Source organism: Choristoneura fumiferana, chromosome Z, assembly GCF_025370935.1.
Source record: "Choristoneura fumiferana chromosome Z, NRCan_CFum_1, whole genome shotgun sequence".
Classification (NCBI taxonomy): domain Eukaryota; kingdom Metazoa; phylum Arthropoda; class Insecta; order Lepidoptera; family Tortricidae; genus Choristoneura; species Choristoneura fumiferana.
In genome coordinates, this window is record NC_133472.1 from 3,695,728 (window position 1) to 3,722,327 (window position 26,600).

Sequence of the window (26,600 nt, forward strand, 5' to 3'; positions counted from 1 at the left end):
TACGCGTGTTTTTTATAATTAGAATAATTTTGTGAATATTTTGTAATATCTGAAATTAATTATGGCAAAAATGCGTTCCGGGGCAATGAATGTCTGTGTTTTGAGACAGTTTTGTCTTTCGGAAACCTTTGTCCTCCCTTTTTTCCGAACAAAACGGGGACTATGCAACAGTGTGGCATGCTCGATATTTTTTGGTACGGTTTTAAGGTGTATTAAATATGATTTTAATCTGAACTTTGTTTTCACGCCCGTAATAACAGACTTTGAAAGCCATGCTTAAAAACCACAAGCAACAGTGCGTCATCTAGTGAGACAAAAAACGATAGCCCTCATTGCAAATAATCGATAAAACATAATATTTTATGGAAACAAAAATAACATTAAAGTATTCAATATTCTACTTTCTATAAGCATTGAGCTTTTAGGCAGAACTTGATTAGAATCAAAATGAAATTTAAACATCAACATCTAATAAAGTCGAAATATCTCCTAAACGGTGGCATTACAATTTCTTATTTAGAGTGTCTTAAGTGCCCTATGTGTGTTAGTATGTAACTGATCTGTTTATATCTTAACATTTAAATGAAATGTACGTACTAAATACGTATATATCATACGTACTTACCGAAACTTTTCGATGATTAGCGGTTGTGGCACAATACTATTTATGAGATGTAAAAAACAGGTAGCACATGAAACGTCATTTTAGTATCTTGGTTTAATAAATAGAGCATAACCATTAAGAAACAGCACCACGTTAACGCATATGTAATCCCAGCAGAACAATTTACCACTCGAAACAACGGTAAATTGAAAATATATGATTCTAGCATGAAATCGGGTATAAGACATGTTTATCACGTGTTTACCTGAATTTAAATTTATTTATGAATACGTTAAAAAATAATAAGACAAAAAAGGAAGTCAGAAACGATCGTTGATTTCAAATAATCGATGTTTTTTTGTAATGGCAACACTGCTCTTGTGCTATTTATTTTCGCTATGGCATTCAGAACTTATGATTTCGATTTTTAATCTTTCAAACGCTGCGAATCGTATTTGACTATTTTTACAGTGTTTACTGCGTTATATTCATTAATTGATTCCATTTGTACGCGTGGAGTAAGCATTTCGTGTGTAGAATTGTTAGTAACCTGTAATAGATGTCTTCGTAGGCGACTGGTCGCGAAGCATGTCAAATCGTCAGTGGCTCTTGAGGCAGTCGGTCCTTTCCGCTGCGAATTCGTTGTAATATTACGACAATTTGCGCCGTGTTATAACATATTGAACAATTAAAACAATGCTTGATTAAGCATTTGTGCGTTATAATTCAGTCTTGATCAACCACAAACCCCGATATTACAAGGATTTTGTAAATTATCAATTGGTGTCGCAAATTTGAGGGTAAGTCTTACAAAGTGGATTTCTATTATTTTGTCCTTTATTAACTTGAAATAGGAACTGATTAAATGTAATACTTCTTTGGGTTTATTTGTTTCATATTTGGCTTTATTTTATATGCATTGCCATAATCATTTCATTCTGTTTCTGTGATTCATATTTTATGATAAAATGACAAATTCAAATAGCATTATTGTTTTTGAACTTTCAAAAGATGATCTGTATCTTCGTTTACTGTATATGTTACATCTTACAATACCCAGTATGTACGGATTGCTTCAAATTCATGCTCATATTATCTCATATTTTATCAGAATACATCAGACTCAATATGCATTTTTCATCATTATGTGTACAAATGCACAAATGTACTGCATTCATTCTCTCATTTGAGCTCTTCATTGTTTGTTTCTTTTCCAACCTCGCAATGTTAAAAAGGCATGTCAAGTCGGATGTATTCTTATCATCAAAACAAATTAAAGTCTACCTAAATTAATGTGGATTGATGCAGTTGCGAATTTTGCATAAAACTTAATGTTTAATATCACATTATCAGACATCATAATTTTTGGTGAAAAAGTGAGTGCAGATTGATAAGCTGACTTGTATTAATACAGTACATGGGTCTTTACTTAGAAATCCTACTAATATTGTACATACAAAAGTGTGTGTTTGTTCAGCTTTCACACTAAAATCACCTATACAGATGGCTTGATATCTAACACATAGATATTAACACTGCTACTTTGACTGATATCCCACAAGATCGGGATAAAATCCTAAAATTAACTGCTAGGATTACAGACATGAAAATTGGCAGGGTGTTTTTTGTGCAACATTAATGAAATGCACTGTAATTTTGGGCTTTCCCAAGTAAAAGCCTGGAAATTCAATTCAACCTAATGTATAAAACTACCTTTATGTTTTTGCATCATTATAGTGACTATGACTAATATTCTTAACTAGTGAGCTCTAGCCCTGTTTGCTAAAAGCATTTTCATAATTTTTGAGCCTTGTATTAATAATATACAAACTTAGTTGCAAATTGTATGCACTGAACTGCATATTGTTATTGGCAATACAGTACAGTCAATACCCAGAAGTTCTGTACAAGTGCATTGCACATCACATCATCGCACTATCAGCATTTGTTTCATATATGTTTTTAAGTAATTTTTTTTATAAGTGTGTTTACATATCATAACATAGCAGTAGACATATTAAAATCATAGTGTATGAGGTGTCAGTGCTTCTACAGGTTCAATGCCAGTTTTGTTAAAACATTAAAGATTAAAGATTGTCAAGACATTGTAATAATATTTTATTGTTTTACTTTTAATATAGGAATGTCACGAATAATGGTGTAGCACAAATAGACACTATTATTTTTTTTTATGGGGACTGGTCTCTTTAGGTTAGCAACCACTACTGCCAATAACTCCCGACATGAGCGTTTGGTTTTACCATGTTGTCTTACTATGGTTGCCGTAGAGTGCTTGTTTTGTTGCATACCTATAATAATAATAATAATAATAAAGTTTTTATTGACAATTAAGGTACAGAATCAAAATAAAGTCCCTGACTTCTGAGCTAGGTTAAACCTGTGTTACAGAAGCCAGTGTCCTCTCCCAGATGTGATATATTAGCTTTATAACTATTATAACTAGATGTGTGTGTGTGTGTGTTAGAACAATGTTAAGGTAACAGCACTTCAGATTCCTCATAGTTCAGTGTCAGTAACCATGATTTTAGTTTAGTTTTACATTCATAGGTAGATAGAGAATGTTTGTATAATAGACATATACAAACATAGAGACAACACTTATCTAATCTTAATGTAATTATGTCAGAATAATAAAAGCATTACAGACAATATGCAGTTACCAGTTACAGTGAAGAAGGGTGGTTAATGGTTATAGTTTGACCAAATGAAAGTGGTTTTGTAAATGTTATTTTAACAATGTACATACAGCATGTAAGTTTAGGAGATAAGTATTGATGTGTGTTTAATCTTTTACACCGTAAATTCTGATGTCTGCATAATACATCATGTTTTTCCTAGTTTCTATTCATTTCAACAGATGGCTCATTTCATTTATTTAAACTATCTGGTAATTAAGAGTGGGCATATTTTTTTTTCTTACATACATATGTGTTATAAATTTATAATTTAACAGTAATTGTTAAGGCTATTGCCCATTATTAATAAAATATGATGGCCGGAACTCACATTTTGTACACCTAGAGATAGCAAGTGAAACAGTTTTTTTTACATTTTTAACCCGTCGAGCGATTTGGGGGTGCAAAAAGCGCCTAGCGAAATTTGTCCGGAACTGCGATAGACACACTCACTGAGTGCACCTAGCGCATTTTCGGACAGGTTTCCTTAGGCACACACGTGTGTGCCTAAATCGTTTGACGGGTTAATTTTGAGTTGTTATATTTACTTTCTACCTAGGTATGCGATTTGTGTATTTGAATTTTGTAACACACTAAATGCATGCCCAGGTAAATTAGTACTGATCTTATTTTTCCTATTTATATTTACTGTTTGTTTTTTTTTTTTTAATTATTTTGCATGTTGATTCGTCGACTGAATACTGGTTCAAATCATGTAGTAATTAAGATCTGTATTTACGTAAGTATTCTAAGCAAATAAATCATTCTTTCTTTTTTCTTTCTGTAAAAGTAAAGTGACATTGCAGTTGCGATTTGTTTTAAGTTTTGCATACCATTAATGGCTTTGCTTAAACAGTAACAGTATTGGATGAGTGTTTATAGTGTTCAAAATCAGTAGTTGTGTTCAAGTCCTTTAAAGCAGCGTTTGCATTATGTGTGAGGATGTGTTGAGATTTATGTGTTTTTCATTAACCAATAGAAACGCTTCATTTACACATCCTCGCACAGCACATCTCGGGTGGAAACAGCTGAGCGGAGTGAGGCGAGGTAAATGATGCGTTTCTATTGCTTAATGAACGGCATCACATTTATCCTTCAAATAAAATTAATCAGTGGGTGGTGAAACAGCCCCTTTTGTATCCTAAAAAAAATTTAATTAGTCCATCAGTTAGATTAATAGAAAATATTGGACACTTTTTTTTATTTTGTCAATTAAACAAAAAATTATGAAGATCTAATATAGTTAAAAGTTCTGCGTGAATTCACGCCGTGCGACACTAGCTCTCCTGAACTTTGACGCGCTTCATGTTTGTCAGTTTTTGTTTGATTGAAAAAAAAAAATAATTGTCCATTCAAAATGTAACGGACTAAATAATATTTTTTTTACCCCGGAAACAATTCAATTTCATAAACCGAATAGTCTTCTTATGTGTGTCTGTGTGTCATGTCTCTATGTTGGCAAAATGCACCTAGCTTAAACAGACAGTGAGAGCAATTAAAAAAAAAGTTATAACTAACCGTTTCTCCGCAGGCCAGCAATATGTTCAGCGAAACGTTTGAAAGGCGTCTCATCCAGCAATGCAGTCCAATCAGCAGAAAGTCCCTGGTGATGCGGACGGGACGTATGGATCGGTTCGTGCCCTCGCGCCGCGGCCAGAACTGGCAGACCAGCTTCCAAGGTATGTACTCCGAGCATGGAAATAAGTCAACTGTTTACTGAGTGTGATATGAGACGATTCATTTTTAGGGTTCTGTACCCAGAGGGTAAAAACGGAAACCCTATTACTAAGACTTTGCTGTCCGTCCGTCTGTCACCAGGCTGTATCTCATGAACCGTGACAGCTAGACAGTTGGAAATTTTCACAGATTATGTATTTCTGTTGCTGCTATAACAACACATAGTAAAAACAGAATAAATAAATATTTAAGGGTACGTCAAACATGATTTTTTGCCTTTCTTTGCTTGATATTAACAACAGCAACAGGATGAGGGTTAGTGGTGTATTCACTTTAAAAATAAATTAAAATAAAACGTGGTGGCCTGGTGGTTTGACCTATTGCCTCTCAAGCAGAGGGTCATGGGTTCAAACCCCAGCTCGCACATCTGAGTTTTTCGAAATTCACAGGCGGAATTACATTTGAAATTTACCACGAGCTTTGCGGTGAAGGAAAACATCGTGAGGAAACCTGCACAAACCTGCGTAGAAATTCAATGGTGCGTGTGAAGTTCCCAATCCGCACTGGGCCCGCATGTAAACTATGGCCCAAGCCCTCTTGTTCTGAGAGGAGTCCTGTGCCCAGCAGTGGGACGTATATAGGCTGGGATGATGATGATGATGAAATATTTTTAAAAGGGGGCTCCTATACAACAAACTTGATTTTATTGCCGTTTTTTTTGCTAATGTCTAATGTTGTATAGATAATGGTACGGAACCCTTCGTGCGCGAGTCCGACTCGCACTTGACAGGTTTTTTATTAGCCACTATTACATGCTTCTGCCATTGCCACTCGCGCTGCCCGGCGCTCTTCCACGAGAGCTTTTTTGTGCGAAAGTCAGAGAACTGGCAGCGCGTGCTTACATTCTCCTCCGTCTGGTACTTCTATTACGATGGGTAGATAACCACCACCATCTACGTCCAATTTTCATTTATAGTACATTACTGCCGAGGCCGGTAAAAAGCAATTCGTGGACTCAATTCGTGGATTAGTAGAGTTTGACGGACGAAGAATATTGCACCTCGCTAAGTCCTCGCGTACTTTATAAAGGACTAATTAACACTAAGAATAACGGCCGAATGTACTTTATAAAGTGCAAATTGTTCATTGAATAAAGAATTCTAAGAATTTTGAAATAATATCCAAAATAATAAAGCAGGCTAAGATTGTTAAAAAAGGTCAGGACTCAGGAGGTTAATGCGAGGAAATAAAGCAATTGTGCAGTTGATCAGTTAAGATCCTTTAAATAGGTCAATATAAGGGCCTTGTGGTCTCAACTTTTGATGTCTGATAATCATTCTTCTATCTGCCAAAACAAGATTTAGTTTTTTTTTTTTATTCGTCTGGATGGCAAACGAGCAAGTGGGTCTCCTGATGGTAAGAGATCACCACCGCCCATAAACCTAGTGGCCTAAGATGGGATACCTCAAGTGCCAGTAGTTAACCGGTTTTGTGAAATTATTTTCAATGAGGGCTATAAATTGGCAGCCTTTGCTATGTTCATCTGTAATGGACATTCTACCCAAAAAAAACTTATTGCATTAGCGTAGTAGAATATGGCAGAGCTGAATACCATAGTGTTTCCAACAAGTCGGTGAATATATCTTTCATAGGCTTTTTTTTCAAGCAGACGTACTTAATTAGTGCTCTCACCAATTTTTTTTCTTTTTTTGCGCAATCATTCCGACCGCGTGTGAATAAATAGCGACATATCTCTAATATATATGTTTTTTTTTAATTTTATTCCGGAAATTGGACTTTTGGATCGTCCCTCGTAATTCGACCCAATCGGATACGGATATCGAAATACAGTCCAATCCCTCAAACTCAAAACTGTTATTGCTTTAAATGTTGGAATGAAGGAAGATCTTAAAACACCCATCCCCCACCCCTTTCATTCTGGGTGGACTGTGCCCAGCAGTGGGACATTTATAGGCTGGGATAATGGTAATGAGCAAGGAGCGGAATTTCTCATAGCAAAAATCAAACGTCAAAGGAATTGAACATAAGTTTTATCGACTATCGATACACATTTCAGTAATTAATAAAACAGGAAATAGTAGGTACTTTTAAAATAGCGCTTTTTAAGTTAGTTACAATTAATATAAAGAGCTTGAGCTGCTTTAAATTAACTTTACATTTAGAGCAGTATATCGTTGAAGAATCTTCATTGTAAATAAGTAAGGGATGTTTTTTTAATCAATTTGTCAATCGTTTTTCTTTTAGGATTAACCATTTTAATAACACGGGAATGACTAAGAAAAACTCAAGCGACATAAATGTCATAATATGTGGCGTTGACGCGATTTATTTTATTTTAATATGGAGATGAAAGTCGCTTATCAAAGAGGTCAAATGTTACAGAATATTGTTACAAGGCGATAACAAGAAGAGTCGATTCGATAACATCGATAACTGGAATAGTCGATAAAACTTATGTTCAATCCCTTTGGTATGGTTGGTGTTTGATTTTTGCTATGAGAAATTCCGCTCCTTGGTAATGAGACCCCCGACTTTGTCACTTCAATGTTCAATATCTCAAAAACGGCTGAACCGATTTTGATGAAACATATCTAGGAACCATCGCTAGAAAACCTGCTTTCAAATAAAAAAAAACGCATTCAAATCGGTCCACCCGTTTAAGAGCTACGGTGCCACAGACAGACACACATAGCGGTCAAACTTATAGCACCCCTCTTTTTGCGTTGGGGGTTAAAAAGAGGTTAGGACTCAGGACGTTAAAGCTAAAATTTCCTATTTCCTAATCGGCAGAAACTTTCCGTATTACATTTTAACTACTGTCATCTGATCAACTATCAATTTACCAAAAAACTTATTTCAATTTAATACAGTTAATTACACCTCTTCCACCTCCACTAATGCAAATCTCCAATTTCGATCACAATTGTAATTAACGCCGCAAAACACACAATGGATGTGAAAAAAACAAATTGTAGGTAATAAAAAAAAGCTATGAATTGACCAATCACAGGCTCGCTTTGTCTTTTTATGTGCTACTGCTTTATAATAGCTAATAACGCAAAGTTATATATTCAGTTGCTTAACATTGGGAATGGTGTGGCGTCTTAAGAGTTTCTATTGAACTGTTGGGAGATAGTGCCGTTATGGAGATACTGTTTAACTTTGTCGAACTGTAATGGTGATGAATAGTTGATATTTGAAATGTACTTAATGACTCGGAGAGCTTTTTGTACTACCGTACAGGCTACTTGTGGCCTTCGTATTGAGTGGTATTATTTGAAAGTAATTTTTAGGGTTCCATACCTCCTTTGGCAAAAACGGAACGCCTCTGGGATCGCTTTGTTGTCTGTCTGTCTGTTTGTAAAGATCCTTTTTCTCATGAACGCGTGGAGGTATCAAGCTGAAATTAACAGGTACACCCTGTCCCATGGTATTTTTTTTGTATTGGTCGACTGGATGGCAAACGAGCAAGTGGGTCTCCTGGTGATAAGAGATCACCACCGCCCATAGACACCTGCAACACCAGGGGCATTGCAGATGCGTTGCCAACCTAGAGGCCTATTTTGTATGCGAAATCTGTCATTTGATTGCGATCGCGAGCGCCAGAAACGTTATACTGTATTTCGATGCAATTTATGAAAAGTGTAAACAAAGACGCCGTTTATCCGACCACAGACATTCAATGATGTGAAAACCTAGAACCTATTGCAAAATAATTAATCTGTTCAGTAAATCGATTAATTTATTAGCTGAATAGATCAAAGTATTTTTGTCTATTTTATAATTTACAATATTTGATTTCATTCCAAAGACTTTATTCAATTATAAAAGCAGTAACTATTTTTTTAATTTTAAGGAAAGTAAATAAAAATCGCTTATTCATCCGCGCATATAGATTTTTAAAATGTCAAATTTTCCACCATCTCTACGCAAGTCTATGCTACTACAGATTGATTATACACATGTTTCAATCAAGAAATAACGTCAGATTTTGACGAAGATTTTTCTAATGAAAAATATCAAGTGAATTTTGGTGAAAAAAGTGATAGACATCTAGTTAAAAGACACGAAATATAGATAAATGTGTTATTGATTCGATCCAGTGTTTATACAAGAATTTTGATGACATCGGTTTGTTTACACTTTTAATAAATTGGATAGGCATAACGTATAGGCCTCTGTTTGAGAGTTTGCTAAACATGGACGACATTTTATGTCAGATGTCATTTAATGGTAGTTGCTCCATATTGTGTACCTACTTAATTAAATTTTACCACCCAAAAGAAAATTGGCCACGCGAGATTCATTGTTAAAACGAAAACACTGATAAATATAATTATTTAAAAACATTCCTTGTCTAAAAATGGTATCATTAATACAACATAAACACACAACAAATATTTTTCATTCAATAAATGTATTCAGTCAGATAAAAACGTTAACTTGTTTTTGATTTAATTCCACCGATGAATCCGTTTATCCTTTAGAGTAATATACTAACGGAATTATTTTATTCAGACGGCTTTTCTATTACTTAGTGACATAGAAATCCTCATAAACTCCACACGAAAGGCTAACGGGTGTCAAACTCTACGAGTTTATCCTAAAAGCTAACAACATTGTTTTTTTAGATTATGATAGTTTAAGTCTAAGTACAGTTGCGTTCTCCATAGATACCTTTTTTCTAGACGTAGTATAAACATAAATTTCCAAATGTAGTAGACCGTAAATAACTGAACAAGCGTAACCTTTTATGAATTACAAGTACCATAAGCGCATGACGTTAAAGAAAACCAGGACTTTTCTAAGATAGTAGCTCGCGTGCGCGGGCGCTGGTTTTGATTACATTTTTGCTTTTAATTCACTAATTACGTGAGAAAGGTGGTTGCGCAACTTAGTGCTTCTAATTAGTAAATGTATTGTTTATGATTACGAGGAATGAGAGTTGTAATTAAAAAGGGATCGTAGGTAGGTCGCGATGTTTGTTTTTTGATGTTTTTTATTTTATTTTGCGACCAATTTAGAGCTCTTGGTGATTGAAATAAACACACTAAGCTTTTAAAGTGTTTTAAGTTGTAACAGTAACACGTCAATTTATTTTGTTATATGTACAGTCAAGGGAACTGAATCACGCACCAGGAATACTTTGTGCCACTAATGTCATGTTGGCATCCCATTTGCCAAAGAAATCATAGCGATATTGATTATGAAAAGGTTCCACCCTGGTTTGTATTTCAGTTTCTTTGACTGTACGAATTATTATATAATATAGTACTATTTTACAAGCTTTTATTTAGCTTCACATGTATTTTCGACGTTAGTAGAGGCTCAAAGCGATCTGCTAAAACCTAAGTACATCGCTGACCGAGTGACTGACTGATCTATCAACGCATAGCCCGAACTATTGACCGCTCAAATAAACGTCATTAGTCATTTCCATCCCTTGTTTAGTAGCGCAACAGAATTACAACTCGCGAGCATTTTTATTACACTAGATTTAGTATCGGTATTGTGTGTAGGTTTAGGTTTAAAGAAATTTATTATCAAGTTATTATTAAGTTTAATTTTATAAAAATGTAATCATGATACTCGCTGAAATGGTAATGATTAATGAAGAAAAAAAAACGCCACAAATACGATGAACTACACAGGGGGTTAATTTTAATTACGTCTGCGCGGGCTAAGTCGCTGTCAAAAGCTAGTTCTATAAATAAATTCATTTTCTTATTGAAACCCTATCGTGCGCTATGCTTCTTAAACACGAGGGAATCCATTTGCAATAATATCTATAAACCTTGCTCTGTACTGACTATGAAATCTTTCAATTTTTTTTGCGCCTTCCGCTCGTTAGACCGTAATGACTTGACTTCCACCTTCTGTCGTAAGATTCATGAACTTTGGTCGTGTCTGTGTGAAAAAACATTAAAGGGGTAACTCTAGATAAACGTGTACTCGTATTTATTAGCAATCTTAATAGCCAAGCGTATTGAAATAATGGCCACTTTATAAAAAAAAAACTTGATTTACCTAGTAGTGGGGCAATTGCGGGGGGTATGACCGGACCTTGTGCAAGGTCCTCCCGGATTGCTACCATCTTGCTCGCTAACCCTGCCGTGAAGCAGCAGTGCTTGCACTGTTGTGTTTCGGCGTGGAGAGTAAGACAGCCGGTGAAATTACTGGCATTTGAGGTATCCCATCTTAGGCCTCTAGGTTGGCAACGCATCTGCATCTGCAATACTGGTCTCTCTTCTCTCTCTCTATCTCTTACCATCAGGAGATCCACTTGCTCGTTTTCCATCCAGTCGAATAAAAATTAAAATAATTGGCGAACTGGGAAAACGATAAAGTGGGAATTTTACGACGTGGGAAATGGATGAACAAGGGTCGAGTGGACGCTGTAGAATTGGTGTCAAGTATGAAATTGTCAAGCTCAAATCAAGTTAGGTTTAAGGTTAGAGACTCTACTTCTCGGCCCGGTAGGACGTGTCTGATCATCATCATCATCATGTCAGCCGAAAGACGTCCACTGCTGGACATAGGCCTCTCCCAAGGCTCTCCACTTAGACCGGTCTTGTGCTTTCCGCATCCACCGCGATCCCGCGTTCTTAACCAAGTCGTCGCTCCATCTTGTCGGAGGCCTACCGACAGCTCGTCTCCCGCGGACGCCATTCGAGAACCTTCTGACCCCATCGGCCATCAGTCCTGCGAGAAATGTGCCCCGCCCACTGCCACTTTAGTTTCGCAATTCTTCGGTCTATGGACGTGTCTGATATTACTGCAGATAGACTGTACATTTGCACTCCCTCTGACATAATATTCCTCTTACTGTGCTTTAGTTTGTTGGAGATTCTCGAATGATGTTTAAAATTCGGTTTTACAAAATTCATTTTTGTTTGTATGTATTTTGCTTCTGGAAAGCTCTTTAATAATGATGCAAATTTGATAAAAAAAATTTTTTTGCACCTGCTCATTAGACCATGATGACTTCCATGTTCAGCCATAAGATTCATGACCCCTGGCCATTATGTGGAAAAAACCCATAGAATTCATTAAGGGGTCACCCTATGTAAACGTGAACGACTGCCCCGTGCATGATTGTATTTATTACCATTCTTGATGGTCGAGCGTATCGGATTTGTGGCAATTTGCTGGAAAAAAAAACTTGATTTAATGTTCGGCTCTGTTCAGTGAGGAAATAGGCGAACTGGAAAAATGGCAAACGGGAAAATGATAAACTGGGAAAATTGACCAAGTAGGAAATCCATTTCCCAGTTCGTCGTTATTATTTATTTATACATTACAGTCGAATCCAAAAATATATATACAGCCATAGCATCAAAATATGTATGTACATCGACCTTATGTTTAGTGGCATAGAGGTGTATAGATATTTTTGACGACTTGGTACCGTATATACCTATATTTATGCTTTTGACCGTACATCCACATCATATAATTACAAAGCCATTAAACTAGTTACAGTTATTAGATAGCAACGAATTAGACAATTTGTGCAGGATTGGCATCAAATTAATATAGGGAATTGTCAAACTCGCGTCACATGACGGAACTGTCTTATACCGTCTCGAAAAGAAGCCTTCGACTGCTAAGCACACCTGTCTTACATCAGCTGTATAGATACCAGTTCCTTTGCCTATTTTCTGATTAAAAAAAACGCTCTATGTCAGCGACAGCTAGCGTGCCAAGCACACTATCAAACAAATGAAACGCTACGCATCGCTGCGTCCAGTGTGAACGGACCGAAATCCAACTTTTTTTTTAATGATGATCTTATTTTCGCACTGATTTCCACCGTCAAGCGCCGCCGAGCGTGGCACATAAATATTGTAGTGCGATGCCCTCCACTATGCCCTACGGGCCGCCATCCGAAACGGCTCTTGAGAAATACGTAAAAAAAAGTTGCCTCTCAGTTGGCATCGTGGTTATGTGTATAGCTAGGGTGTGCCCGCGGTTTTTCTGCCGCGAATCCCCAACCAGCCGGGATTTTGCAAAATTGCCATGGGATTCCCAAAGATGCGCTATGCCTTTGGTTTTAATTTGTGTGAAGGACTCCAGAATAAGCCGTTAAAATTTTGAGATAATACTTATACGTTTTTAAGTACAGTCGAGTTCAGAAACTTGTTAGCAAAATTTTGATCAGAAATATCTGAACACGACTCTATTGTTAATCGCGTAGAAGCGTGTTCAGATATTTTTGATCAGATTGTTGCTCACAAGTTTATGAATTCGACTGTACATCAAACGCGTAGGAATATTGGGGTAAAAAGTAGCCATTTGTTATTCCATTCAGACATACCAAATTTTATCCTAATCTGGTGTAGTGCAGTCGTTTCACGGTAAAAGAGTGACTTAGCACACATTATGCACACTCACAAACTATCCTACTAATCCTACTTCCCACTAATATTATAAATGCGAAAGTTTGTGTGTGAGTGAGTGAGTTAGTATGTTTGTTACTCCTTCACGCTGAAACGGCCACGGACATTTGGAATAAAATAAAGTCTACTTTTTATTCCGATATTCCCACGGAATAGTTATAAAATCTCGAAACAACAACCGCTGGGCTTAGTTATGAAATTTGACATGATTGTTTTTAATGTGACGTCATGAAAACCACGATTTAATTTTCGGGAATTCCCACGGTATTTTTAAAAATCCTGAAATTTCAATTCAGCTGCTGAATCTAATGATTTACGTGTGCGAAGCCGCGGATGAACACAAGGCTATAATATAATAAATATTACTTGATCCCAATCTCTTTTTCTGTGTGTCGAATATGGGTAGATAAATTAACAATGCTTCTTTCTTTCTCTTTCACTTATATTTGTTACCTCACCACAGTACAGTACAGAATATCATGAAACCAAATTATGCACTATTAATGAAAGGCTAATTGGCATTTAACCCTGCATCCGTGATTGCGGGAACATCTATTTAGCTTTATTTAAAAGCAAAAGCAGGACGAGCTAACGACGTCCGTTGGCTTTGTTTAATGAATGCTTATAATATAAATTAGGAGCAAAAGTTACCTTTTATTCTTTATTTATTTATTTACTAACCTTTGGCTTAGCACGCGTTAACCATTAGCTGTAGCAGTTGCATTTGAAATTCCGGGATTTCGCAACGTTTAACGTTTCATGAAAAACACATTGGCATATACTGCGCTAATATAACGTATTTCTATTTTTTTAGCCGATCAAAGTGTACAGTCGAGTTCGTAAGCTTCTGAGCAAAAATGTTATCAAAAATATTTGAACACGCTTCTACGTCGTTAAGAAAAGAGTCGTGTTCACATATTTTGATTATATTTTTGCTCAGAAGTTTATGAACTCAACTGTACCACTGCTGGGCAAAGACCCTCCCCTTTTTACCACCATTCGTCTTTGTGGAGAGCAAGCTCCTGCCACTCTACTTGATATACGTCCAAGTTGTCCCGCCATCTCCTCTTCAGTCTGCCTCTATCTCATAAAAACATATTAGAGATAGCTCGTGGATAGTGCTCTACCTCGTCTTACCCCAGACTTCAATTGTGTATCATTGCCGATAAATAAATTGCATTTTAACAGGCTACTGACCTGGCTAGGTGGCTAGCATACATGGTGTGAAAAAAGGAGATTTTTACTTCTTATCGTATACCAGCACCCGTGTACTGGTGAATATTCGTATAATTTGCTAGTTTCCGGGTAAAAAAAGATTATTCTATTTAGGGTCAGTTTCACCACCCATTGATTAGTTTTATTTGCCGGATAAATGTGATGCCGTCTCCGTCTATTCGAACAAAACAAACAGAGACGGCATCACATTTTATCCGTCAAATAAATTTTGGATGGTAAAACAGAGGGTTAGTCTCTCAAGATTATCAGATTATACAGGACACGTATTTTTTCATTTGTAAATCAAATAAAAACTGACGAGTTCTATCTCCGATGAAAAGCTTTGAAATGAACTCCGTTGCTACTGTAGTGCCGTATATAGCACCTTTCGATGGACACTTACGTTGTTCTCCATAAAAACTTAACTTAGTCCGTATTATACGGGTATAAGGGTTCGATTTTTACTTTTGAGATACAAAATGGTTGATATGAAAGCAGTTGTGCTAGCCGTGCAGGTGCAAAAACATGAGACGTCAATAAAATCTAGATAATTTATTTGATCTATTCTATTTGATGAATCTGTGACGTGTGCGCTGCACAATTGTATGCTTAAGTAGGTCACCTGACAGGCAACTGCTAAACAGTCGTATTTGGGATCCCTTAATTCGAAAGAACCCTTAAAACAAAATTGGCTTAGTGGTGCTAAATTTATACAATGCTTCTTATTCATAATAACAAGTTTTAAAAAAAACCTGTCTCTATTTTTTCGAATCGCTTTTGTGACATTCGCTGGATCTGTAGGATCCGGCTGTAAGAATGAAAAATCGCGAAATCTCAACCGACATGAAATTTTACACGGCTGTTCTCCACTCAGTGTAAATGAAGATGTTATTTTTGGATATTCCCTTGAAAATTTAGTAAATACCAGATTGTACACGGCGAGCGAAAGCACGTGCAAAGCCTAGTAATAAACAAACTAACCATAAAGTCCACATTTGCATAACTAATTATAATAAATGTTTTTTTAATAAGTACATTTATAATTCATTAATACATTACTAATTGTTTCATCACATGCGCACCCGCGTTCCTGGCGCATTCCAACAATTTCCCATTCAAAATTGGGACGTGTCTTTATGACGTTTGAGTTGCGTTCCCCAGGTCCATTTTCCGATTTCACCGCCGGTATTAGAGCATGACGACTTTCACAATACCTATATTAATTATGTTCAGCTGAGACATGGTGGAGGCTGGACCTTTCACTGAAGAGTCTTAGGGCCTACGCTAGCTGCGGCGGTTTGCGCGGAGCGGGTGGACGCCTGATGAAAAATAGTATGAACAGCGCTAACTGCGCGCGTCGCGTGCGGCGGATTGTACCTGCACCCGCGCCCGCAGGCGTGCGCCCGCGCAGTGCACCCGCGCCTGCTAGCGTAGGAGTCGAGTGGGTATAGTATAGAGGAAAAATTTCACACATCTCCCTACGTATCTTTACAATAAAACAAAGTCGCTTCGCGCTATCTGTCCTTCTGTATGTACTAAGGTATGTACCATCGCGAACCGTGTTGAGTCACTCACCATTATTCATAATTTAGCTGAGTTATACATAATCATAGTAAATATTGTCATTATTAAACCAAAATAGATTACACGACCAAATTACGGACACTAATTACGGACATTAAGCTCCCGATTCGCGAATGTACACTTAGAACTTTTTAAACTATGAAACTGATTTTAAGGTGGCTGATTTTAGTCAAAATTTAGTGATTCACGAAGGTTTAGTATTATATTATTTTGGGAAAAGGGAGTTGAATTTAATGTGAAGTTAACCCCTTTCTAATATTATGTTTGGCTTTGCCAGCCATATTCGGGCACATAATAAACAAGCCTAAAGGTTCGCCTTTGTCGGACATCATCATCATCATCATATTACATACTTTCTTTATTTTTGTTGCTATTTTCCACTTTTCGGCCTGATTATTTTGTATCTCTGTGCGCCAAGATGACATGTCTCAGAGCTATGCTGCGGACACATAGACATGGCAAAAATATAAGGATTTAAGGGTTCCGTTTTTACCATTAAACGATTTTATTACTGATAGTAGGTATATTTGTGGCCATGTCAGTCCGTCAAGTTATGCATAAAGTAAAATCCTGTACATGTAATATTAACCATACAATAAACAGTCTTTCGTTAAGTTTGCACAAGCTTAGTTCCGAGATGTTCGGTCTCATTTAATCGCTGCTTTGTACATTTGACACTAATCCTTGTTAGATGACAGTCTCGTGACAGTATACAATGTATACAAGCTGTAAAAACTAAGGTGTACAAAAAAGCGTCGCGTCTCGATAACCAGAGCGCAGGTTTGTGAACTGAATATAATATCCGATATACTCGTCTTGTTATACTGTTTTTTAACTTTTATAACTTATAAGTCCACTCAACTTTGTACAACCAAATCTTCTTTTTGATCGGATAAAGGTACTTTGTAGATTAACAATATCTCTTTATTATCTTTTACGCGAATACTTTAAAGCGATACAATAAAGTGCAGTCAGTCAAAAAAAAACCAAAGCAGGATTGGATACCTTAACGCCCGTGGGTAAAATTTGTATGAAACTTTTTCGTTGTTACACGAAAATTACCATGCAATTACATAATGTCATGTATTATAATAAGGCCTGGTGTTATTAAAACCTCTCAGTGACCTGCATACAATCAATTGTCCATTTGCAAAAATCCAAATTAATAGACTAAGAATTAAAATAGAACTCGACTTAATTAAATCGTAAGGAACCAATGGTAAGCAAGAAAGTGGAAAAAAAATACGGTATTATAATATCGTTATTGAACATGAAACTACCGTGAGACTCACTCATATTAAATAATATTGTAAAGGATAACTCAAGTCTTAAACCGAGTTTAGGGTTTTAGACGTGAGTTATCCGTTACAATATCATTTAATATCATTATTACTAATGGAAATAATTAATTTCAAACATCCAAAGTATTGATGCAGAATTAAAGAAAAACTAATATTTTTTAATATTTTTAACCAAACTAATAAACACAGGGTTCTCCATAAAGTACCCTTTTAAGACATTAGGTGGCTGTAAACGCCTTTATGCGAATGATTAACCAGAATGTTGTATATGCATCATCAGTTTTACTTTGTTCAGATTTATATTGGGTTAGTAAATATTCGCTTAAGCCTGTCGTCAGTAAAATCATGATTAACAAAATGATTTAACCAAATGCTCAAAATCGTACCACTCCATTAAATGTTAAAATATGAGACGGACGCCGTGTTATAAATTTAAATAATTAAATTTTTAAAACAGAAATTGCACATCGCAGAAGTTACGAGCCCTGACCTCAGCTAACGATGTTTACAATTATGCAGACCATCTTGTTTAAGTTTAAAAATAACTATTATAAACTTGAGCTTATCTCCTTTGTACCGTACGCGTTTTACAGCTCTGGTTCCGTCGATGCGTAAAGAGCCACTTTACGTTCAATTAGCAATTTTGACAAAATTTAATTTTGTGTGCGAGTAGGTACTTTGTCTGTCAAAACATCGCGTTTGTAATTAATTTGGGAATTAAGACGGGGGATCATTGGTTTCTGCGCTTGGATTAATATGAACATTTATAAGCTTACCGACCATGTTGTGACACCAAATGTTAGATTTTTTGTGAAGTGTGATATAAAAATAACAAATCAAAATCTATAATAGTCACTAATTTGTGCCAAATTTGTAATTTGAAACGCCACCATAAAAATAAAATTATGTTTTGAAAATGCATATTTTATATTTCTTTTATGTATCTCGAATTTGTGATCACCGTATTAATATACGATAAAGGCGTGTGCAATAATGATAAAACATTGCTTTGAAAGAAAAAAACTTCTTTTTACCTCAAGCCGGCCACTTCTGAAATGTGGTACGTTACAATAATGCTTAGATACTTAGACGCCATTACCTAAGGAACCCTACAGAGTGCATTTTTCGCGATAACAGTAGCTAGCTACGTACGCCCGGGACCTGTCCTACTAAACCTAAAGACAAATTGCTTGACTCCTGATAAGCTAACCTTATCGCTGCGCAAGAGTTCATAGTAAACACCACGAAGATACTGTTATATCAGCCAATATTATCAAACTACGGCACATACTACAGTGACGATCAAAATATTGGTCCACATTTCTTACAGTGCTTTGGTTCTACAGAAAGTGACTTAGTATTTTTGCTCGTCGTTCACTCGAAGGCGCGCCCTTTCACAGCAAGTCGTCAAATTCGTACGTAAAACTCGCACTTACAAGATGTCATAGTGTGCGTGACTGATGGTACCGACAGCAAGCAAATGTTCGTTTCACGCACACATACGACGACACGACGACGTGTTAGATATTTGATGTATGTACGCGACGGCTCGACGTTGTGTGCGTGAGTCGGAGATTTTCCACTGAACCGATCTTAGATGACGTGCTGTATGAAACTCCGTCTCTATCCCGAAATCACCGCAGTGCTTTAACCCGATGCGTCGGACGAAACGAGAACTGACTAATTAAATTAGTTATTTTACTACATTTCTTATCAATTGTGATAATTTTATCCGCGTACTGACATTGCTTCATGTATTCAAGACGTGGAAGAGTTTTGAGTTTTTTTGAATTTTGACGCTATTAGGCCTCATACCACGTTCGATTTTTTCACCCACGCGCACCAATATATGATAATATTGCTCTATTTCTAGCACTGGTAGGACGTGCGTGTCAGATATTATTGCACGTTATGCTGTGGCAAATGTTGTACTAGCATTATATTATCATGCAATCTACTTATGTATACAAAATTTCAAATCAATACAACCACTACAAGTGCATCAAAATTAACTTGCAAACAAATAAAAATGCCTACACGTTAAAGTTAAATAAAAGCTTGTGAAACGTGTCAGCGTAGGTTGTTGGTGGTGATGGTTGGGTTTGTGTGATGTGTGTGTGTTCTTACAGTGTGGAGGTGGTGGAACATGGACCTCCGCAAAGTAACGCCTGATTCAGTAAATTACTTGTAAAGGTCTATCCATCACACCGTATCATACTAAGAGTATGACCGTACCAGCAACGGTTCAGACAAAAATATATTCTTTGTATCGTAAAGTATGAGACTATGCCCACTAGCTCGTTCCCTAACCAACCGTTGCCGTCGCGGTCTGTATGCGCTTGACATTCCGTCCCTGACACGTTCCTATTACGGTCATGGTATGACACGGTGTTGTGGGTATAGACCTTTTGAAGTACGTACAGTACACAAGTCAATGAACCCACGAGAAATCTAATCCCGGCTGCCCGCTAGCCTCTTTAATTATAATACCCTCCCCACGCGCGGGAGTGGGTTCGTGCGGTTTGCAATCTGCGGCGTAATGCAGGCTTTCTCTGCGCCCGCGCAAACCGGAACCGCAACTGCACTGTCGCCTAGGCTGACCTCGGAGGAGTTTACTCACCGCTAGCGCTGTATCTATTTGGATTTAGATGCAGTTTAGAGACGCCGAGTAACTGTGGGTGAGTCAGGGTGAAGCGTAATTTTTTCGAGTTGTGTGCGAGTCGCGTATTTTCGGTCTCGTAATTTATGTTGCATTCAGTATTCAGTTTTATACACGGCGAATCAAAATGAGGTACATATAGTATAAAAACAAAATTACCTGATCGAAAATACGCGGCTCACAGCACAAAATATTGCGCTCGTCTCATCCCAGCCTATATACGTCCCACAGCTGGGCACAGGCCTCCTCTCAGAACAAGAGGGCTTGGGCCATAGTTCCCACGCAGGCCCAGTGCGGATTGGGAACTGCACACGCACCATTGAATTGCTTTGCAGGTTTGTGCAGGTTTCCTCACGATGTTTTCCTTCACCGCAAAGCTCGTGGTAAATATAAAATGTAATTCCGCACATGAATTTTGAAAAACTCAGAGGTGCGAGCCGGGGTTTGAACTCACGACCCTCTGCTTGAGAGGCGATAGGTCAAACCACTAGGCCACCACGGCTTCGTCTCGGCTTCGTCCTAATACTAGGTTATTCGGGCTTCGAAAATTCACGGTGTACCTCTCCCGTGCTTTAAGTGTTGAGACGGACTCGCGCACCGTGCGGCGAATTTGTAGGTACCAAATATCCAGTGTTAGCAGAGCCCCTCTCCTAAGTATATTGTATGTATAGTATAGTCCTCCTCATCGGTTTCGATGATGGAGACCCTAAAAAAACTATTTTATAAATTATGACGCCTACTATGGGCTCTGATATGGCTGTATTCTACTCTGAATTGACACCATTAGTGTTGTGTCCTTTTAGATGGTTTAGTAATCATAATGCTTTAATCACACTACAAATATAAGGTAAATCTCGTTATTTTAAAAACAGAACTATGTAATAAAAAAAAACATTCACCTGTTCGTTTATTCGTAATCGGATCTATTAACAAACACTGCATTCCTTAAATATTCGCTTCTTGCAGCTGTGTCAATATTGACCGAAATCAAATCGTCCAAGAGTGGGCGAATGCATATTTTCCAATTCACAAATTAGCACTTTCGGTCGAGTGCAAGTGTCATTTCCTTAAATGTCGCGTATTATTGGTGTTTACCTAAAGTGGTTTTATAATAATTTGAGTTTTTTTCACGTTTTGAACCCTTGCGGGTTTTATGTTATGCTTTTTCTGTAAGACTTTAAACTTTTCTTTTGCGTCATACATGGATCAAATATACCCCTAGATTAGATATTTTCGTCGTCTAAGGTAGGTAAGCACTTTTTAAAATACGAAGTGGCAGCTTAACACCACTATCTTATCAAAACCAATTACTTTTGGAGGGGAAGCTAAGTCTTTCTTCTTTAACCAGGTAAGGAGGAAAAGAGACGGCTTTCGTCTCCACGATAAACGATAAATTCTAGCAAGTTAAGAATACCGGTGGTATCTTTACGATTTGCTTTTAGCGTAAGTGTTTTGGTGATTGTGTTTCGTTTATTTTTTGTTGTCCGCTCGCTTAGTCACGACAGCGACATATCATCTACATATATTTCCTAAAGAAATCGCTGTCTTTCAGGTAGTGAACATTTAATAGATTCGAGTCTTTAAAATAAAACACTGAATCGAGTTCGGAAAGCTCGTTTTGCTCGTGCACCCGTTTTACGCGACAGAAGCGAAACCGTAGACACGTTTTCTGTCTCACACCAACGAATGCCTGCTTCCCTCTCTGTTTACTTGAAGGCAGGCATATTTTAGTTTTTCACAAAAAAAACGTGTAACTGAGTCATCGGTTCCTATTTTGTCGTCGCGTGCTTGTTCACTGAGGCCATTTCAGGGTGTTTGACTCGATCCTCGTCGCGGATGACCAGCCTTCAACCGATCAGCTGTGGTGATGTCATTAGGTAATATTTGCTTTGCGCATTGTGTTTCAAGTGTGACATCGACGTCACTTGATCCTGTGTAGGCATCAGAGTAAACAACTTGTGTTAGTACGGACTTTACCTACTGATGATGACCAGGAAGCTACAGCTTACTGTGAGCTGCCGACTGGACGCCAGCGAGCGTGTCTACTTTCATTGCGGGGTCTAGACGCTCGCTACACAGTGCTTACCTACCTAGCAGCACATGCAATGAACAGAGAAAATGCTTATAGCTGTAACGCTGCCCGCTTGCGTACAGTTTGCTGCCTTCCTGTATAATTGCTATGACGTTTGTGCTCTCGTCAGTTTGTGTGTCCTACCAGCAACTTTCGAAAATATATTTAAGTGGATCCGGTAGCTATGGGATGTTTCGAACTTTAATTTTGAGATTATGACACCTTTTGTTAATTACATGTCATAAAACCAAGCGCGTAAAGATAAAGTATAATTCCATAGCTCGATGTAAAGCAAAGCAAGTGACATTAGAACTCGCTGTCAGCTGTATAGAGCCTTATCAAAGGGCATTATATTTCTAATAAAGATCGACTTAGCTAGAATCGCTAGTAAGTTAGTACCATCGCTCGAAAATATCATTTGAACGTAACTGAAAACCTGTGCTGAAATTGAAATTTCTAGTAGAGCCGTAGAAAATCAAATACATTTCTAAACAATTTTGTCAGCTATTTCAAAATGGATTTTGAACTGTAGTTTTATTAGTACTTTCTAGTAATATGATAACAAAATCGAACCACTAATCTAGTCTGTAGTAAGTGCCTAATGAATATAGGTAGAGTCATTCACGATGACGCGTGCCGTGGTTCTTATTACAATGTCTTTTATGTCTAATTTCAAAATCACGCGTCTTCGTGGATGGCACTAGGTATAGTTGTGTACCTACACATATTTTTGAGCACGTAGGTTCTCGCCGAAACAAATATATGAAGCTGACCTTGCCAAGGCTATTATCCCTTTGTTATTTATTTGAGTCATTTTTGTCTCCGATTTTCTAAAAGCCGTCCTTGAGAGCGGTCAGGTCACGAAGGACACACGCTCTTAAAATTTTAAATTGCTCGTTAGTGCGTACGTTGTTGCGACAATAATAAAATTTTATTTTACTGCGGATATGATGGACGGTATTAACATTTATTCAATTATCAAAATGTTGCCTCGGCTTTGACCGAACTTTTAGTATTTCTTTGCCCTTCCTAAACGTGGCAAGATGATGACTTTTTGAATTTATGAATATATACTTGTTTAAATATGAATTTACTTGTTTAAATTTTAATGGCATAGCGATAGACTGTAGCAGCTGTCTAAATCAACGGTTTATATCTCAATTTTCGGTGCACGTGTCGTAAAAGTCAATAAAAGAGACAGATAATACTTATGTCAATTAGGTGTCCTCCGAATACCAGGGTCTGTGGATAAGAAGGTCACAACTTGTTCGATTAACCAGACTGTACAAACAGTGCACTTCTAAAATTCTTGACGGTACGCTACCGCGATGCGGAAAAGCTTTAAATACATTCAGTAGTAGGATTTTCTGTTCGTGATTCAGGGACGGCGTGCGCGCATTCATAATGGGACTTTCAGCTTAACAAACTTACCTCTCGTTCTAAGTTCAATGCACCTATCAGCTGAGTCAACTCCGATATTTTTATTTCACCTTTTGTGCTGGCGACGATTCCCGGACAAAGTTGCAACCGATATTTTGACGCGAGGCTTAGGTTCCCCCATAAAGCGTTGAGAATTTCATTATTTGTATGTTGGCACGTTTTACCTCAGTTTTCGAACGTAAAAAAATCAAGACGCATGCTGTCCGCGATTGGCTTATCGATTTGATATTATGATGTCATCTCGACTTGCATCTTTACTGGCACCGGTCTAGACCTGCTCGCGAATCGCGACCAACCTTCAACTCAGTCAGCTGAGCACTCCCCACTAATACGACAAGTATTTATTGTCCAACATTCATCATTCATGTCATCGGACCACGGATTTGCAGACGCGATATTTAAAATGCCCCACGAATTCATCGACTTGTCTATGCCCAGCCCCATATAGGAATCTGATGCAAGTTTTTATTTATCATGTCTAATGTCTAATGATTCAATAATTTATAACAGACTTAGTGATCATTATTACATGTGGCTTTTTGTTTATTTTTTATTGCAATGGCTTAGTGTTTTTTTAACGTCTGCTATGATGTGAAATTTTACGTTTCATGTCCGGTTGGGTTATTGAATTACTCTTACGAACATGCATGTTCTGAGCAGCTAGTACCTCTCTAAGTAGGTTACGGAGGTAACGGTTCATAGGCCCTAGCTGCACTGCACTTGCATTAACGACTTGGCAAACTGCCACAGTAAGTATAATAGCTATGTTCAACTACTTGAGTACTAAATCTTGTTAGTGATACATGTATACTTGCATATTTATATGTGTCTAATCCTTGCCAATCCTGACTGCTTAGTGGTTTTACATACAGTTGTCTTTCATGAAAGAGATATAATTAACTCACTTTTAGAATTTAGAATGAGTTAGAAGCTTATAAACGCAGACTTTGGCCAATTAAAAGCAGCTAATACGTCATGTTAATACTTTTAAATGAAAGAAAACGAGCGCCTAAATGGTGACAAAAGTAATTTTTACATACTAAATAATATTTAATTAAGGATTTTCTTAACTTCTTTTTGCGTTAGGAATGTTTTCTGGACTCACCTGTGTGGATATAAACTCAATTTTGCTAAGCTGATCTTTGTTCACTGTTAACGGCGTAGAGGCGTGTTCATATATTTTTGATAAAATGTTTGCTCACAAGTTTATGAACTCGACTTTACACTTAGTTTTCTAGTTTCCCAGAAAGTCTGCATTTCGATTAAGATTTATGCGTTTGGCCGGAGTACGGTGGGCGGATTACTATTCTAAATATAGTTCTCTAAGCGAGTACTTCGACCAGATACTCTCCGTGCTACGATTGATTTATACGGCTTCATAACGGTTGTTTTACTTACACCTAGACGTCCCTGGTTCTACCAACAGCGAGCCATTATGTAAACAATGTGCTTTATGATATTTGCTCGGCGGCGCCGACAGTGCCAACAGCGGCGACCTCATTGAGGCACCTGCGGGCAGTAGCTACAAACCTCCGACAAGTGTTAAAAGCACAAAAAACGGAAGCCTCAATACCGACTCACCAAACCGCTCCACGCCAGTGACACATAGCAATAACAAATGATTCCTCTCGATTGTCAGCAAGTTTTTTTTTCCACCATCGATCACGGACGCGTATCACGTACCAGATCGCGATATAGACAGTGCAGTTGGTAAATGTTAGGCGTTCTATTGTAGTGTAGTGCCTACATGTAATTGCTGGTTTTTTATTGTCAACGCTCTTGACACCTGAGTAGGAGCATTAATCAGTTGTCAACCGTGCTCAATGTAGAACAGCAGACAATGCGCAGGCGATCAATAGACGTCTTAAGACGCCTCTGACATCATCCACAGCAAGCACTACGTACGGCTGGATAGCCAATTTTTTCTTAGCTTTTATTTAATATTTCATCAACGTCTCAGCTGGTGATGAACAGCAAAAACGTCAACATTCTGCTAATATTAGGTAAAATAAAAAAAGTTTAGTTTTGAGTGCAAAAAGCGCGCTGCTCACGACTTGTAATGTGTTAAGTAATCAGCCACGTTCTGGTTCATTGCACTCACGAATGTTCGCGCTTCAACTAGTCCCGTGACGGTGAATTCATTTCTACGCTCATTATATTTGCAACGCCTGTTCGATTTGACATACAATATCGTTATTATTGCCTTGTTTCTCTACGTTTTCTCACCGCGTCTTTAAGTGCCTTCCGCAGCTTTGTCTGGTTATGATACGCGTTTGCTCAGTTGTTATCTTGGTGGATACATTTTATATATTTAGGCGCATTCCTGAGGTACAAAATTACACATGCGTATATTTTTTGAAATAAATTTTCGAAGGCCTGTTTATGAAATGCTATTATTGAAGTCGCCAAAAGTCAAAACTAGAGGAAGATCATTGCAGTAAAGATATGTTAGTGTCGATAAGTTTCAGTATAGTGATGTATTTCATGGCGGTGAGAAAATTAGTACCTACATCAAGTCTACGTCACTGAAACCCCCTGATGTAGGTAGTTTAACACGCTAAATAGAAAGAGAAGAAGAAAGAGCAACTGCAATTATGACTAGCATACTTAACACAAAACAAAGATATGAGTTGTGCCGTTACTCTTCTTAAATTTATTGTACCTATGCATTTAATTTCTGCATATGCCATGCGCTTGGCTAGAAAACCACTAGCTGCACTTGGTTGTTTTATAGCTACGTTGGCAATGCTCGAGCACATTAGATGCTGACATAAATTGGGTCTAAGAGCCCTTCTAATCATAATCACATTCTTTTACCTCATGCCTAAACATATTCAGGGACTGAGGAAACGTATTTGGTACGTAGGTACAATTTCAATAACTTTTCCATTGCGATCGTCTACAGTGGAACATACCACAGTAAATCATATACT

General features: G+C 37.4%; 1 protein-coding gene across 1 annotated transcript in view; it reads left to right on the forward strand.

Annotated features, from left to right (window-relative positions):
- Nucleotides 1-995: 995 nt before the first annotated feature.
- The window catches only part of fzr (fizzy and cell division cycle 20 related), a 73,793-nt gene continuing 48,188 nt past the window's right edge, over nucleotides 996-26,600 (forward strand). The window contains exons 1-2 of the mRNA XM_074094796.1: nucleotides 996-1,404; nucleotides 4,832-4,979. Of these exons, the coding sequence (XP_073950897.1) occupies nucleotides 4,841-4,979 (139 nt within the window). The 5' untranslated portion in view covers nucleotides 996-1,404; nucleotides 4,832-4,840. The remainder of the gene's footprint in view (nucleotides 1,405-4,831; nucleotides 4,980-26,600) is intronic.